The sequence below is a fragment of the Symphalangus syndactylus genome, chromosome X (assembly GCF_028878055.3).
Source record: "Symphalangus syndactylus isolate Jambi chromosome X, NHGRI_mSymSyn1-v2.1_pri, whole genome shotgun sequence".
Classification (NCBI taxonomy): domain Eukaryota; kingdom Metazoa; phylum Chordata; class Mammalia; order Primates; family Hylobatidae; genus Symphalangus; species Symphalangus syndactylus.
The window spans coordinates 80,277,727-80,294,989 of record NC_072447.2 but is presented as its reverse complement, the minus strand read 5'-3'; the positions used below and the strand labels follow the sequence as shown (position 1 = coordinate 80,294,989).

Genomic DNA, 17,263 nt, shown 5'->3' with positions numbered 1-17,263 from the left:
TTTTCAAATTAAGACTTTATGTTCAAAGAAAAGCACTTAAAATTTAAATGAAAATATATTGTTTTAAATCATTCATAAACCAATATCTCTCATACACAACATGCAATGTACAGTAATTAAAATTGGCATTTCTGAAAGCATTGTTATAAAGATATTTAGAGTTATACCCAGTAACACATAGTTTTGTTGAATACTGTAATATGGAACAATAGCCAGTTCTATAAATGACTTTAAAATTCTAAAAGTATTGGTGTGCTAGGAATGGCAAATTTGATTTGTGTGAATACTCTTTAAATTCTGTAAAGGTTTTTTTTTCTTTTTCTTTTATTATACTTTAAGTTCTAGGGTACATGAGCACAATGTGCAGGCTCGTTACATAGGTATACATGTGCCATGCTGGCCCACTGCACCCATCAACCTGTCATTTACATTAGGTATTTCTCCCAGTGCTATCCCTCCCCCCACCCTCCACCCCACGACAGGCCTGGTGTGTGATGTTCCCCACCCTGTGACCAAGTGTTCTCATTGTTCAATTCCCACCTAGGAGTGAGAACATATGGTGTTTGGTTTTCTGTCCTTGTGATAGTTTGCTGAGAATGATGGTTTCCAGCTTCATCTATGTCCCTGCAAAAGACATGAACTCATGCTTTTTTATGGCTGCATAGTATTCCATGGTATATATGGGCCACATTTTCTTAATCCAGTCTATCATTGACGGGCATTTGCACTGGTTCCAAGTCTTTCCTATTGTGAATAGTGCCGCAATAAACATACGTGTGCATGTATCTTTATAGTAGCATGATTTGTAATACTTTGGGTATATACCTAGTAATGGGATTGCTGGGTCAAATGGTATTTCTAGCTCTAGATCCTTGAGGAATCACCACACTGTCTTCCACAATGGTTGAACTAGTTTACACTCCCACCAACAGTGTAAAAGTGTTCCTATTTCTCCATATCCTCTCCAACATTTGTTGTTTCCTGACTTTTTAATGATCACCATTCTAACTGGTGTGAGATGGTATCTCATTGTGGTTTTGGTTTGCATTTCTCTGATGACCAGTGATGATGAGCATTTTTTCACGTGTCTGTTGGCTGCATAAATGTCTTCTTTTGAGAAGTGTCTGTTCATATCCTTTGCCCACTTTTTGATGTGGTTGTTTGATTTTTTCTTGTAAATTTGTTTAAGTTCTTTGTAGATTCTGGATATTAGCCCTTTGTCAGATGGGTAGATTGCAAAAATTTTCTCCCATTCTGTAGGTTGCCTGTGCACTCTGATGGTAGTTTCCTTTGCTATGCAGAAGCTCTTAGTTTAATTAGATCCCATTTGTCTATTTTGGCTTTTGTTGCAATTGCTTTTGGTGTTTTAGTCATGAAGTCCTTGCACATGCCTATTGCCTAGGTTTTCTTCTAGGGTTTTTATGGCTTTAGGTCTAACATTAAATCTTTAATCCATCTTGAATTAATTTTTGTATGAGGTGTAAAGAAGGGATCCAGTTTCAGCTTTCTACATATGGCTAGCCAGTTTTCCCAGGACCATTTATTAAATAGGGAATCCTTTCGCCATTTCTTGTTTTTGTCAGGTTTGTCAAAGATCAGATGGTTGTAGGTGTGTAGTGTTATTTCTGAGGCCTCTCTTCTGTTCCATTGGTCTATATCTCTGTTTTGGTACCAGTACCATGCTGTTTTGGTTACTGTAGCCTTGTAGTATAGTTTGAAGTCAGGTAGCATGATGCCTCCAGCTTTGTTCTTTTTCTTAGGATTGACTTGGCAATGCAGGCTCTTTTTTGGTTCCATATGAACGTTAAAGTAGTTTTTTTCCAATTCTGTGAAGAAAGTCATTGGTAGCTTGATGGGGATGGCCCTGAATCTATAAATTATCTTGAGCAGTATGGCCATTTTCATGATATTGATTCTTCCTATCCATGAGCATGAAATGTTCTTCAATTTGTTTGTGTCCTCTCTTATTTCCTTGAGCAGTGGTTTGTAGTTCTCCTTGAAGAGGTACTTCATATCCCTTGTACGTTGGATTCCTAGGTATTTTATTCTCTTAGTAGCAATTGTGAATGGAAGTTCACTCATGATTTGGATCTCTGTTTATTATTGGTGTATAAGAATGCTTGTGATTTTTGCACATTGATTTTGTATCCTGAGACTTTGCTGAAGTTGCTTATCAGCTTAAGGAGATTTTGGGTTTAGACGATGAGGTTTTCTAAACATACAATCATGTCATGTGCAAACAGGGACAATTTGACTTCCTCTTTTCCTAATTGAATACCCTTTATTTCTTTCTCTTGTCTGATTGCCGTGGCCAGAACTTCCAGCACTATGTTGAATAGGAGTGGTGAGAGAGGGCATCCCTGTCTTGTGCCAATTTTCAAAGGCAATGCTTCCAATTTTTGCCCATTCAGTATGATATTGGCTGTGGGTTTGTCTTAAATAGCTCTTATTATTTTGAGATATGTTCCATCAGTACCTAGTTTATCGAGAGTTTTTAGCATAAAGGGCTTTTGAATTTTGTCGAAGGCCTTTTCTGCATCTATTGAGATAATCAGGTGGTTTTTGTCGATGGTTCTGTTTATGTGATGGATTACTTTTATTGATTTGCATATGTTGAAGCAGCCTTGCATCCCAGGGATAAAGCCGACTCGATCGTGGTTGATAAGCTTTTTGATGTGCTGCTGGATTTGGTTTGCCAGTATTTTACTGAGGATTTTCCCATTGATGTTCATCAGGGATATTTGTCTAATATTCTCTTCTTTTTGTTATGTCTCTGCCAGGCTTTGGTATCAGGATGATGCTGGCCTCATAAAATGAGTTAGAGAGGATTCCCTCTTTTTCTATTGATTGGAATAGTTCAGAAGGAATGGTACCAGCTCCTCTTTGTACCTCTGGTAGAATTCAGCTGTGAATCCGTCTGGTCCTGGACTTTTTTTTGGTTGGTAGGCTATTAATTATTGCCTCAATTTCAGAACCTGTTATTGGTCTATTCAGAGATTCAGTTTCTTCCTGGTTTAGTCTTGGGAGGGTGTGTGTGTCCAGGAATTTATCCATTTCTTCTAGATTTTCTAGTTTATTTGCATAGAAGTGTTTATAGTATTCTCTGATGGTATTTTGTATTTCTTTTTTTTTTTTTTTTTTTTTAATGTTGATAGATCTTTTTAATAAACAACCTTCTTTTTTTTTTTTTTTTTTTATTATACTTTAGGGTTTTAGGGTACATGTGCACAATGTGCAGGTTTGTTACATATGTATCCATGTGCCATGTTGATTTCCTGCACCCATTAATTCGTCATTTAGCATTAGGTGTATCTCCTAATGCTGTCCCTCCCCCCTCCCCCCTCCCCCCACCCCACAACAGTCCCCGGAGCGTGATGTTCCCCTTCCTGTGTCCATGAGTTCTCATTGTTCAATTCCCACCCATGAGTGAGAACATGCGGTGTTTGGTTTTTTGTCCTTGCGATGGTATTTTGTATTTCTGTGGGATCGGTGGCGATATCCCCTTTATCATTTTTTATTGTGTCTATTTGATTCTTCTCTCTTTTCTTCTTTATTAGTGTTGCTAGCGGTCTATCAATTTTGTTGATCTTTTCAAAAAACCAGCTCCTGGATTCATTGGTCTTTTGAAGGGTTTTTTGTGTCTCTGTCTCCTTCAATTCTGTTCTGATCTTAGTTATTTCTTACCTTCTGCTAGCTTTTGAATTTGTTTGCTCTTGCTTCTCTAGTTGTTTTAATTGTGATGTTAGGGTGTCAATTTTAGATCTTTCCTGCTTTTTCTTATGGGCATTTAGTGCTATAAATTTCCCTCTACACACTGCTTTAATGTGTCCCGGAGATTCTGGTATGTTGTGTCTTTGTTCTCATTGGTTTCAAAGAACATCTTTATTTCTACCTTCATGTCGTTATGTACCCAGTATTCATTCGGGAGCAGGTTGTTCAGTTTCCATGTAGTTGTGCAGTATTGAGTTAGTATATTAATCCTGAGTTCTAATTTGATTGGACTGTGGTCTGAGAGACAGTTTGTTGTGATTTCTGTTCTTTTACATTTGCTGAGAAGTGCTTTGCTTCCAACTATGTGGTCAATTTTAGAATAAGTGCCATGCGGTGCTGACAAGAATGTATATTCCGTTGGTTTGGGGTGGAGAGTTCTGTAGATGTCTATTAGGTCTGCTTGGTGCAGAGCTGAGTTCAAGTCCTGGATATCCTTGTTAACCTTCTGTCTCGTTGATCTGTCTAATATTGACAGTGGGGTGTTAAAGTCTCCTATTATTATTGTGTGGGAGTCTGAGTCTCTTTCTAGGTCTCTAAGGACTTGCTTTATGAATCTGGGTGCGCCTGTATTCGATGCATATATATTAGGATAGTTAGCTCTTCTTGTTGAATTGATCCCTTTACCATTATATAATGGCCTTCTTTGTCTCTTTTGATCTTTGTTTGTTTAAAGTCTGTTTTATCAGATACTAGGATTGGAACCCCTGCTTTTTTTTGCTTTCCATTTGCTTGGTAGATCTTCTTCCATCCCTTTATTTTGAGCCTATGTGTGTCTCTGCACATGAGATGGGTTTCCTGAATATAGCACACTGATGGGTCTTGACTCTTTATCCAATTTTCCAGTCTGTGTCTTTTAATTGGGGCATTTAGCCCATTTACATTAAGGTTAATATTGTTATGTGTGAATTTGATCCTGTCATTATGATATTAGCTAGTAATTTTGCTCGTTAGTTGATGCAGTTTCTTCCTAGCATTGATAGTCTTTACAATTTGGCATGTTTTTGCAGTGGCTGGTACTGGCTTTTCCTTTCCATGTTTATTGCTTCCTTCAGGAGCTCTCGTAAGGCAGGCCTGTTGGTGACAAAATCTCTCAGCCTTTTGCTTGTCTGTAAAGTATTTTATTTCTCCTTCACTTTTGAAGCTTAGTTTGGCTGGATATGAAATTCTGGGTTGAAATTTCTTTTCTTTAAGAATGTTGAATATTGGCCCCCACTCTCTTCTGGCTTGTAGAGTTTCTGCCGAGAGATCAGCTCTTAGTTTGATGGGCTTCCCTTTGTGGGTAACCCAACCTTTCTCTCTGGCTGCCCTTAACATTTTTTTCCTCCATTTCAACCTTGGTGAATCTGACAATTATGTGTCTTGTGGTTGCTCTTTTTGAGAAGTATCTTGTGGTGTTCTCTTTATTTCCTGAATTTGAATGTTGGCCTGCCTTGCTAGTTTTGGGAACTTCTCCTGGAAAATATCCTGCAGAGTGTTTTCCAACTTGGTTCCATTCTCCCTGTCACTTTCAGGTACACCACTCAAACGTAGGTTTGGTCTTTTCACATAGTCCCATATTTCTTGGAGGCTTTGTTCATTTCTTTTTACTCTATTTTTCTCTAAACTTTTTGCTTTATTTCATTAATTTGATCTTCAGTCACTGGTATCCTTTCTTCCGCTTGATTGAATTGGCTACTGAAGCTTGTGCGTGCGTCATGTAGTTCTCGTGCCGTGATTTTCAGCTCCATCAGGTCATTTAAGGTCTTCTCTACGCTGTTTATTCTAGTTAGCCATTCATCTAATCTTTTTTCAAGGTTTTTAGCTTCCTTGTGATGGGTTCAAACATCCTCCTTTAGCTCAGAGAAGTTTGTTGTTACCAACCTTCTGAAGCCTACTTCTGTCAGCTTGTCAAAGTCATTCTCCATCCAGCTTTGTTCCGTTGCTGGTGAGGAGCTGCGATCCTTTGGAGGAGAAGAGGTGTTCTGGGTTTTAGAATTTTCAGCTTTTCCACTCTGGTTTGTCCCCATCTTTATGGTTTTATCTACCTTTGGTCTTTGATGTTGGTGACCTACAGATGGGCTTTTGGTGTGGATATCTTTTCTGTTGATGTCGATGCTATTCCCTTCTGTTTGTTAGTTTTCCTTCTCGCAGTCAGGTCTCTCAGCTGCAGGTCTGTTGGAGTTTGCTGGAGGCCCACTCCAGACCCTTTTTGCCTGGTTATCACCAGCAGAGGCTACAGAACAGCAAATACTGCTGCCTGATCCTTCCTCTGGAAGCTTCGTCTCAGGGGGCACCTGCCTGTATGCGGTGTCATTCGGCCCCTACTAGGAGGTGGCTTCCAGTTAAGCTACACAGGGGTCAGGGACCCACTTGAGGAGGCAGTCTGTCCTTTCTCTGAGCTCAGACACTGTGCTGGGAGAACTACCGCTCTCTTGAGAGCTCTCAGACAGGGGTGTTCAAGTCTGCAGAAGTTTCTGCTGCCTTTTGTTCAGCTATGCCGTGCCCCCAGAGGTGGAATGTACAGAGGCAACAGGCCTTGCTGAGCTGAGGTGGGCTCCACCCAGTTGGAGCTTCCCAGGCAGCTTTGTTTACCTACTCATGCCTCAGCAATGGCGGACACCCCTCCACCAGCCAGGCTGCTGCCTTGCAGTTCGATCTCAGACTGCTGCGCTAGCAGTGGGCAAGGCTCTGTGGGCACGGGACCTGGCGAGCCAGGTGTGGGATATAATCTCCTGGTGTGCCATTTGCTAAGACCACTGGAAAAGTGCAGTATTTGGGAAGTGTCTCGATTTTCCAAGTACAGTCTGTCACGGTTTCCCTTGGCTAGGAAAAGGAAATCCCCCAACCCCTTGCACTTCCCGGGTGAGGTGGTGCCCCACCCTGTTTTGGCTCACCCTCCGTGGGCTGCACCCACTGTCCAACCAGTCCTAATGAGATGAACCAGGTACCTCAGTTGGAAATGCAAAAATCACCTCTCTTCTGCATTGATCACACTGGGAGCTGCAGACTGGAGCTGTTCCTATTTGGCCATCTTGGAATGGAGACCCAAGGTTTTTTATAAACATCTTTTTTATTAATCAATCATAACATGGCAAAATGTATACTTGCCATTTCTGAAAAGTGATCCAAACTCTACATCCACAGATGAAAAAATTCTTATAGAATTTTGTGAAAAGCATACATGTTGAGTTAAACAAATTGTATAGCTGTTGGAATGCCATGAAATTAATACTTGCATTTTGGACTGCCGTAGTTTATACTTTTTATATGTTTCAAATCAGGTGTGCACCATTTGTACTGAGAACACCACAAAATGAATTATCTAAAATCCCTTCATTTTAATATGTGTTTTGGTTTATTAACAAATTACAGTAATTTCTTACACATTTTTGGAAATTAATTGTATAAGAATATATGTATCTGTTTATGGATACACTGTGTAAATAAAACTTTTTTTTTTTTTTTTTTTTTTTTGAGATGGAGTCTCGCTCTGTCGCCCAGGCTGGAGTGCAGTGGCGCAATCTCGGCTCACTGCAAGCTCCGCCTCCCAGGTTCACGCCATTCTCCTGCCTCAGCCTCTCCGAGTAGCTGGGACTACAGGCGCCCGCCACCACGCCCGGCTAATTTTTTTGTATTTTTAGTAGAGACGGGGTTTCACTGTGGTCTTGATCTCCTGACCTCGTGATCCACCCGCCTCGGCCTCCCAAAGTGCTGGGATTATAAGCGTGAGCCACCGCGCCCGGCCGTAAATAAAACTTTTGCTCACCAAACTATCACAAGGACAGAAAACCAAACACCGCGTGTTCTCACTCATAGGTGGGAATTGAACAATGGGAACACTTGGACACAGGATGGGGAACATCACACACTGGGGCCTGTTGTGGGGTGGGGGGAGGGGGGAGGGATAGCATTAGGAGATATACCTAATGTAAATGGCGAGTTAATGGGTGCAGTACACCCACATGGCACATGTATACATATGTAACAAACCTGCACGTTGTGCATATGTACCCTAGAACTTAAAGTATAATAATAAAAAAAACAAGGATTTAAAAAAAAAAGAAAACTTTTGCTCACTAAAAAATAAGTAAATAAATAAATGCATGTCTTGAGTTTTTTCCTATGGCCTAAAATTGTTTTCCAAGGCCTTTTTGTGATGGCCGTGCGACCTAGTATGATATCTTTCCAGATAGTCTCTGAATATTTGGGACTAGTCTATCCCAAAAGATAGAGCTTTCCTACTCATTCCATTTCCCTAAGTAGAGGATGAACCTTAGGTCTCCTATAGTCCAATCCTGCATCTTGGCACTTAGGAATCACAACCCCATGGCAAGGGCACTTGGACTGCAGAGCCCCTTGCCTAGTCTGTAATTACTCAGCATATACCACATGAAGCACACTTAGAAATACAGTGTCTCCTTACAGCCTGCCCGTTGTTTGTCTATCCTTGGTGATATGGTTTTTGGTGATACGGTTTTTTTCTCTTTTGCAGTGTCACGGACTTTCTGTGGAAGGATTTGTCCTTCCTTCTTCTACCACTAGAGAGGTAAGAGTCTCTTTCTTGCACATTTATGTGACTGATAACTTTTCTGGCTAAAGTATCCCAGTGATCACTTATTTTTCAAAGTGACAGATCTATGCTTTTATAAATCAACTGAACATGAAATGCATTTGAAGAAAAGAGAATTTTTTTAATTGAAAGAGAATATTATAGAATACGTATGGATTACTTTATATGAAGACAAATACTTTTAATGGTTGATTAAGTTAGGCTGGCTTATGTGAGTGTTGTGAGGGTTAGACAAGGCAGAGGGATCAAATTCTACGAATGCATGACTTCTCATGTCTCCCGTCCTTCACATTCCCACCTTTCTCTAGTAGGATGTTTATAGACCATTAGAACATAAACCAGTGGTTGTTAGCTACAACTATATGTTGGGGTAACCTGGGTTCCAATTTCCAATTTAGTGGATTAGAATCTCCACGGATGGGACGTGAGCATCTGTATTTTTTTTAATCTGTAGAATGATTCTGATATATAACCATGGTTGGAAAATATTACCATGAACCACAGACATAGATTATCAGATGCTTTTATATTTTCCTTTTTGTCCAAATTACACAGAAATTATAAAAACTAGCTTTTACACACAGTCAACAAAGGAGCTAGTGTTAGCATGATTGAAGTAGTAATATTCAATAGTAGAAAGTTCTCAAAAATGCTGGGGTTGTTGCAGATAGTATCTTGGGGGACAGGTACAGAAAGCTAATGTTATGCTTCAGGGCTTCACTATTGCCTACAGGCCTTTTCTCTAATCAAGAATGCCGTGTCCCCCATTTGTCTTTTCTCTACCTTTACGCAAGAGTGAAATGTTCATATAATTAATAATACATACCTGAAAAGTACCTTTGAGAGTCTTCAAACATTATTTTTACATTTTTAAATTTGGTCTTAAACACCATTATGTAAAATAGGCAAAGAAGGAATTATCATTCCTAATTTATGGATAAGGAAACAAATTTAGAGATTAATTGTCTAAGGTTGTATAACTAGTAACTAACAAAGATAAGACTTGAACCCAAGTCTTTATACTCCAAATCTACATTGCCTCCCTAGAGGATATACTCAATACAAGTTTACCAAAGCATACTTCTCAGTCCCCTTCACCCCAAAATAACTTTACATTTATTAATGCCCTTTTTAATCTAATAGTATACGGATGTTTTACATAATTCTAATTTTTATGTATTATACATACAATTTTAAGTTTTACCTCAGTTTTTCCTTTATTTACAGTCATCAGATTTTAATAAACAGTCATGTAAAAACTCATGAAGTTGCTATGCCATGATATGCCATTCCCATGCTTAAGTTACCTCTAGTTTTACACTTGTGACTAAAGCTACTATAAGTACTCTTCTATATGAAGCTTTCTTCCTCTTTTGAATTACTATCTTAGGATGCACTCTCAGAAATAAGATTATGGGTTAGAGGGCATGGACACTCTTATAGCTCTTGTTATGCATTGCCAGATTGCCCTCCAAAAATCTTGAAGCAGTTTACTCACTCAGTTATTTTGAAGGGGGCTGAATCAATGCTTATGGCTATAGTGTTTTTACTGCCTTTCAGAGCAGGTGATTGATGTTTCTTGGATGATGGACTCTTAGGGAGTGATTTTCTTTTTCTCTATCACAGATGACTCCAGGTGAGATTAAATTCTCTGTTCATGTGGAGTCTGTCCTGAATCGTGTACCTCAGCCAGAGTACCGCCAGCTGCTGGTTGAAGCCATCCTTGTCCTCACCATGCTGGCAGATATTGAAATTCATAGCATCGGAAGCATCATTGCTGTGGAAAAAATAGTGCATATTGCCAATGACTTGTTCCTTCAAGAACAGGTAGGCAAACCTATTGTTTTCTCAATAGAGAAATGTTTTTACTCTAACCTGATGACATTCAGAGGTCTTTGAGGAGCCACAGTCACTTTTTTGTGCCCTCTTCCTCATACTTCTTTTCTGAGCCCCCTTTGTAGTGGCTCTGAGCTCTGTTTGCAAAAGAAGTAGGCTGCAGGAAGATCTCTGTCTTTCACCATGTGTTTTTGGTTTGTGTTAGAGGGTAAAGTTGCCTGAAACTCAGGAGGCTTTATGCTTTTCCCTGAAAGGCCCTGAAGCATACTATTAGCATCACATTTCAAATTTCTGACCACAATGCATTTTGTAGTTTTAAGGACTTAATAAGAAACTATTGGATGGCATATCCTTTCTGAACTATTCAGGAAAAGAGATTTGGTTTTAGTTTTGCTTTGCTTTTGCTACTCACCGATAGGAAAATAAGAAAGTGAAACTTTTATTCCTACATTTTTCTTATTTTCTTAATAAATCTTCTTCCAGGAAATTATCCACATTCAAAAATACAAACTATTGAAAGTGTCCCAAATGTTGCCTGTATTAACAGTAGGAGCACATAAGTGAAGGACAGGCACTGTTGGCAGTAAGAAAATTTTCAAAACATATAATAGGTATTTTCATTCTGTTAGCCACTGGGAAGAGATGTGATAGTGTTGGAAGTTCTGGCCAGGGCAGTCAGGCAGGAGAAGGAAATAAAGGGTATTCAGTTAGGAAAAGAGGAAGTCAAAATTGTCCCTATTTGCAGATGACATGATTGTGTATCTAGAAAACCCCATCGTGTCAGCCCAAAATCTCAAGCTGATAAGCAACTTCAGCAAAGTCTCAGGATACAAAATCAATGTACAAAAATCACAAGCATTCTTATACACCAATAACAGACAAACAGAGAGCTAAATCATGAGTGAACTCGCATTCACAATTGCTTCAAAGAGAATAAAATACCTAGGAATCCAACTTACAAGGGATGTGAAGGACCTCTTCAAGGAGAACTACAAACCACTGCTCAATGACATAAAAGAGGATACAAACAAATGGAAGAACACTCCATGCTCATAGGTAGGAAGAATCAATATGATGAAAATGGCCATACTGCCCAAGGTAATTTATAGATTCAATGCCATCCCCATCAAGCTACCAATGACTTTCTTCACAGAATTCGATAAAACTACTTTAAAGTTCATATGGAACCAAAAAAGAGCCCACGTTGCCGAGTCAATCCTAAGCCAAAAAAACAAAGCCAGAGGCATCATGCTACCTGACTTCAAACTATACTACAAGGCTACAGTAACCAAAACAGCATGGTACTGGTACCAAAACAGAGATATAGACCAATGGAACAGAACAGATCCCTCAGAAATAATGCTGCTTATCTACAACTATCTGATCTTTGACAAACCTGACAAAAACAAGAAATGGGGAAAGGATTCCCTATTTAATAAATGGTGCCGGGAAAACTGGCTAGCCATATGTAGAAAGCTGAAACTGGATCCCTGCCTCACACCTTATACAAAATTAATTTAAGATGGATTAAAGACTTACATGTTAGACCTAAAACCATAAAAACCCTAGAAGAAAACCTAGGCAATACCATTCAGGACATAGGCATGGGCAAGGACTTCATGTCTAAAACACCAAAAGCAATGGCAACAAAAGCCAAAATTGACAAATGGGATCTAATTAAACTAAAGAGCTTCTGCACAGCAAAAGAAACTACCATCAGAGTGAACAGGCAACCTACAGAATGGGAGAAAATTTTTGCAACCTACTCATCTGACAAAGGGCTAATATCCAGAATCTACAATGAACTCAAACAAATTTACAAGAATAAAACAAACAACCCCATCAACAAGTGGGCAAAGGATATGAACAGACACTTCTCAAAAGAAGACATTTATGCAGCCAAAAAAAACACATGAAAAAATGCTCATCATCACTGGCCATCAGAGAAATGCAAATCAAAACCACAATGAGATACCATCTCACACCAGTTAGAATGGTGATCATTAAAAAGTCAGGAAACAACAGTTGCTGGAGAGGATGTGGAGAAATAGGAACACTTTTACACTGTTGGTGGGACTGTAAACTAGTTCAACCACTGTGGAAGTCAGTGTGGCGATTCCTCAGGGATCTAGAACTAGAAATACCATTTGACCCAGTCATCCCATTACTGCGTATATACCCAAAGGACTATAAATCATGCTGCTATAAAGACACATGCACACATACGTTTGTAGCGGCACTATTCACAATAGCAGAGACTTGGAACCAACCTAAATGTCCAACAACGATAGACTGGATTAAGAAAATGTGGCACATATACACCGTGGAATACTATGCAGCCACAAAAAATGATGAGTTCATGTCCTTTGTAGGGACATAGATGAAGCTAGAAACCATCACTCTCAGCAAACTATCACAAGGACCAAAAACCAAACACTGCATGTTCTCACTCATAGGTGGGAATTGAACAATGAGAACACATGGACACAGGAAAGGGAACATCACACACCGGGGCATGTTGTGGGGTGGGGGGAGAGGGGAGGGATAGCATTAGAAGATATACCTAATGCTAAATGATGAGTTAATGGGTGCAGCACACCAACATGGCACATGTATACATATGTAACAAACCTGCACGTTGTGTGCATGTACCCTAAAACTTAAAGTATAATAATAATAAAAGGAAAAAGAAAAGTATCCAGGGCTTTCTAGGACAATTCTAATTTTAAAAATTATGGATTGCTGTCAGTCCATGTATCTAAAAATGCGTTCCCTTTTAGGCATAGACCTCTAGCCTCAGAAAACTTAGTCTATTTGAATTAAGTCGCCTTAGAAAGAAATTGTGATCAAATGCAGGATAAAAGAATACAAGCTGAAATGAGTAGTACTAGAAGGAGTCAGACCAAAGCTCTACTAGGGTGATTTGTGTTAACATTTGTCTATTAATAGGTATGACTCAATAGATTAATGATTATATTTAACTTTTAGAAATTGATCATAATGGGGAAAATTCTAAACAATTAATAATTTTTAAATAATTCACATGATTTGGGGACCTAGTGAAAAGTGCCTGTATACAAACTCATATTCACCCTTTTGTCCATAAACCTATTTCTTCCTGGATAAACAGTCTAGGGCCCAACTAATTGATGTTGGGGAGGAGGTTCTGAATTATACTACTCAGGACTTTACTTAGTAGGATTAGTAATTTTTCCTTTCCCCTGTGTTCTTCTTCTACCCTTAAAAACCAAACAGAAAACCCTCGGTGCAGATGATACCATGTTGGCAAAGGATCCCGCATCTGGCATCTGTACTCTTCTGTATGACAGTGCACCCAGTGGCAGGTTTGGCACCATGACCTACCTCTGCAAGGCAGCCGCCACCTACGTGCAGGAGTTCCTGCCCCACAGCATCTGTGCCATGCAATGAGGGCTTTGGTTCCTGGCTTCTGGGAGCCTTTTGACAGCTGGTCCCTGCCTCGGTTGATTGTGCATGGAACTAAAATGTTATTGCCTAATCACTCCGACCCTGCCCCTTTCTGTCCCATCCTTCCCAAGAAGAGAGAACTTTTTCGATGAACTAACTACTTTAGAAGAAGAGAGCACTTACCTGGAGGCTCACCTTGCAGAACCAGTGACAATCTTATGAGTATAATGAACACTCAACCAGGCCTTTCATGATTGGCTTTATTTCTTTCATCATTCATAAAAGTTTGCATGTGTTTTTTTCTCTAGATCTGTTACCAACATAGTTTTCTAACTCCTGTTTGGGGAGCAAGTGTTAATAACTTATTCCTAAAGCTTGGTTTTTCTTATTTGTGATTTTATTGTGTATATGAGTGGTGGGTACTTTGGGACATTATTTCAAATGAGTAAACTCTAAATTGTTAAATATTTATGCTGCTATAAATTAGAATTACCTAGTCTACGTGCCTTTTCTTAGGAAAAGAGAGTACTGGATCATGGTTTTCTTCTTTACTTACAGGTTGCTTCACACTGAGTGATAATTTAAAATTGTTTCTGTGTAGAATCATTGTCTCTACTGTTGCCCTCTCTGTGTCTGCACATATAATGCCTCTCTCACTTTGGTGAAATATCAAAAAAATGCAAGTACAGCGTGCATATTTAAGAATTTCTGAACTAACACTTGAAATCACGTTTTATAAAGATTGTTGGTACTCAGAGTTGTATTTGCAGCAGAAAGTGCAGAATAACCCAGAGAAATGGAGCCCGGAGCCCAATTCCAGAGAGGAAGGGAAAGAAGACACGATGCCTGGACAATGTCTTATACATAGGGAACAGAGAGGGAATCAGAGGGGGCTTAGTTCCCTGAAGGTAGCCTTATGTGCCTAATCCCTGCCTTTGAAAAACGGGCCAATACACAACACAGACAATAATTTGAAGCCTCTGTATTCGGCAAAGATAAATACAGCAGTCCAGTCTATGGCTGCTCTACTTAGCATTCTTTTCATGTGCTCTTGGTCTCTGTCTCATTCACCTACTTTCTACCGCATCCAACTCAACTCCCTGACACCCCGCCCCCCATCTATTCTTAAACTCTTTCATATATATATCTTCACTTCCTAATTCTAGTATGCATATCCCTGTATATCATGGTATCTGTGGGCGTGTGTCTATTTCTTATAAAGACACATATTTTTGTGTGTGTGTGTATAAGCATACATGGGAATTTTTCTGAATGTAAGCAGTTTTGATGTGTCTGTATATCAATCTGTGTCTACATTTGATGGACTGAGTAAGAATGTTGCATGTGAGAGAGGGGGTGTGACTGTGGACTCAGACTGACACACACAGGTTGGTGGAAGAATAGCTTCAGTCCTCTTCCTTCGTCCCATATGTAGGTAGCCTTGCTTGACAAATGTTTCTCCTAACTGTCCTTCTTCTGAATTGTGCAGAGACTCTGCTAACTTCCCTGTTTGCACTTAGATAACTTCCTACTTCAACCCCATCCTTTATCTTGGATTTCTAAGGTTTTTCCCTAATAATGGGAATGGTGAGGGTGGGGATGAGAGACTCTCTAAACAATTCTTGCAGAACCAGTGACAATCTTATGAATATAATGAATAAGTAAGTATATAGTAGGGTGATAGAATACAGATAGTAGAAACAAAGAGGACAGCAAACCTTTTCAGCACTTCTCTCAGAGCAAATGGAAACACACAGTAGGTAGCTTTCTGACTACATTATTTTCTGGTCACTTTTAAAGAAAGTTTACAACCTGTTCTGAAACTATTTGTCTTTTCACTGGTTGTAAGTGTACCCCAATCTCAGGGAGTATATCTGTAGTGCCACAGGTGAAAGATCCACTCCTTCCCACACTCATTCGCCTGAACTGAGTCGAAGGGCTGCATTTCTCTGAGTTTACAAAATTGTGTCATTATGGTCCCCATACAGTGGTATTTAACTTTTAAAGCAACTTTTAAGAAAACTCTACTTGTATTTTGTTCATTTTAGGTGTGTGGTAATAAAAAGACATGTTAGACTTTGCTAAGCACTTATGTTTTGAAAATAGAATAAATAAAATTTCCAATTAAATCATGTCTGGTGCCAGTGTGCAAATCTTTACATGTGTTTTTGTGATCAGAGTTTATTTCACGGCTTTATTCTACATACTCTGCTTAATTATACAGTACAGTCAAAGCTCATTCATTGGGTTGAAGTAGAATAATATTAATATTATTAAGCAGGCTTATTGACATCTGTAGGGAACATTTTCTTTTCTTTTTTTTTTAAGACGGAGTCTTGCTCTATCGCCCAGGCTGGAATGCAGTGGAGATTATTTTCCACATGTAGTCTCCATTTCCTTTTTAACTTGAGTAACCTCAGGTGTTGGTTTGTCCAGGACAGCCCCCATTTATGCCTGTTTTACTGGCATAATTATCAATAGCACTGTGTCACTCTCAAAAAATGTCTCAGTTTGAAAGATATGGTCACCCTGTATTTAGCAGATGTGTGGTTTCTTTTAAGGCTAAGCCAAAAACCCAAGAACTTAAACCACTAGTAGTACTTGTGCAGTAGTGGTATGGGGGTAAGGATGACAGTAGGGGGAAACTCCCTTCCCCACCAAATATAGAAATATTTGGCATAGGCCAGGCGCGGTGGCTCACGCTTGTAATCCCAGCACTTTGGGAGGCCGAGGCGGGCAGATCATGAGGTCAGGAGATCGAGACCACGGTGAAACCCCGTCTCTACTAAAAAATACAAAAAATTAGCCGGGCGTGGTGGCGGGCGCCTGTAGTCCCAGCTACTGGGAGAGGCTGAGGCAGGTGAATGGCGTGAACCCGGGAGGCGGAGCTTGCAGTGAGCCGAGATCGCGCCACTGCACTCCAGCCTGGGCGACAGAGCGAGACTCCTTCTCAAAAAAAAAAAAAAAAAAAAAAAAAGAAATATTTGGCATAATGGCTCTTAAATAACCAATATTTGAGCACATACCAAATGCCATTGTTATATAGGCACTTAGCGTGAGCCATTTTATCTTCACAACTGCCGTGTAAGATAGATACTGCCATCTCCATCTTACAAGTAAGCGAACTGAGGCACTGAGGGTTTAAGTAAATTGCCCCAAATCAATCATCTAATAAGTGATAGAGCTGGAATTTGAACCCATGCCGTCTGACTCTAGAGTTCACATTCTCAACAACTACACTCTCCAAGGAAAATGACATTAAGGGGGTGGTGTGAAAACAAGGGTCAGTTGAAGACAGTTGAAGTGTCACTGGACAGATAGTGAAATGAGCTTCTCTGCTCATTCACTGAAGGGTGGTGCCCTTGTAATGTGTTTGCCTCCCCTTCTGGGGAAAGGCAGGGGAAAGCACCAAAAAAATATGGCACAGCCCAACCTGAACTTATGGGTTCGAATGTTACCTTTAGCAATAATGATTGAGGAAAGTGAGTCAAGTAACTTGCCCAGGGTCACCACCCTAGCAAGCTTTGAAGCCAAGATTCAACCTACTTCCTCTGACCTCAAGTTCTCCAACTGCAAATAAAGTGCATTTAGAAGGGTTTTCTTCCCAGTTTAAGAAACATATGGGTGTTATGAATGTGGAAAATTGAGGTGAGGGACCTGTAGCATGATTTGTGCCCTTTC

The 17,263-nt window shown here is 39.7% G+C and overlaps 1 protein-coding gene across 5 annotated transcripts in view; it reads left to right on the top strand.

Moving 5' to 3' along the window:
* Positions 1 to 15,714, top strand: part of PHKA1 (phosphorylase kinase regulatory subunit alpha 1) — a 139,400-nt gene extending 123,686 nt beyond the window's left edge. For all 5 annotated transcript variants that reach the window (XM_055268708.2, XM_063634348.1, XM_055268710.2 and 2 more), the window contains 3 exons: positions 8,243 to 8,296; positions 9,947 to 10,147; positions 13,412 to 15,714. In XM_055268708.2, coding sequence (XP_055124683.1) covers positions 8,243 to 8,296; positions 9,947 to 10,147; positions 13,412 to 13,585 — 429 coding nt within the window. In that variant the 3' untranslated portion in view covers positions 13,586 to 15,714. The remainder of the gene's footprint in view (positions 1 to 8,242; positions 8,297 to 9,946; positions 10,148 to 13,411) is intronic.
* The last annotated feature ends 1,549 nt before the right edge of the window (positions 15,715 to 17,263 follow it).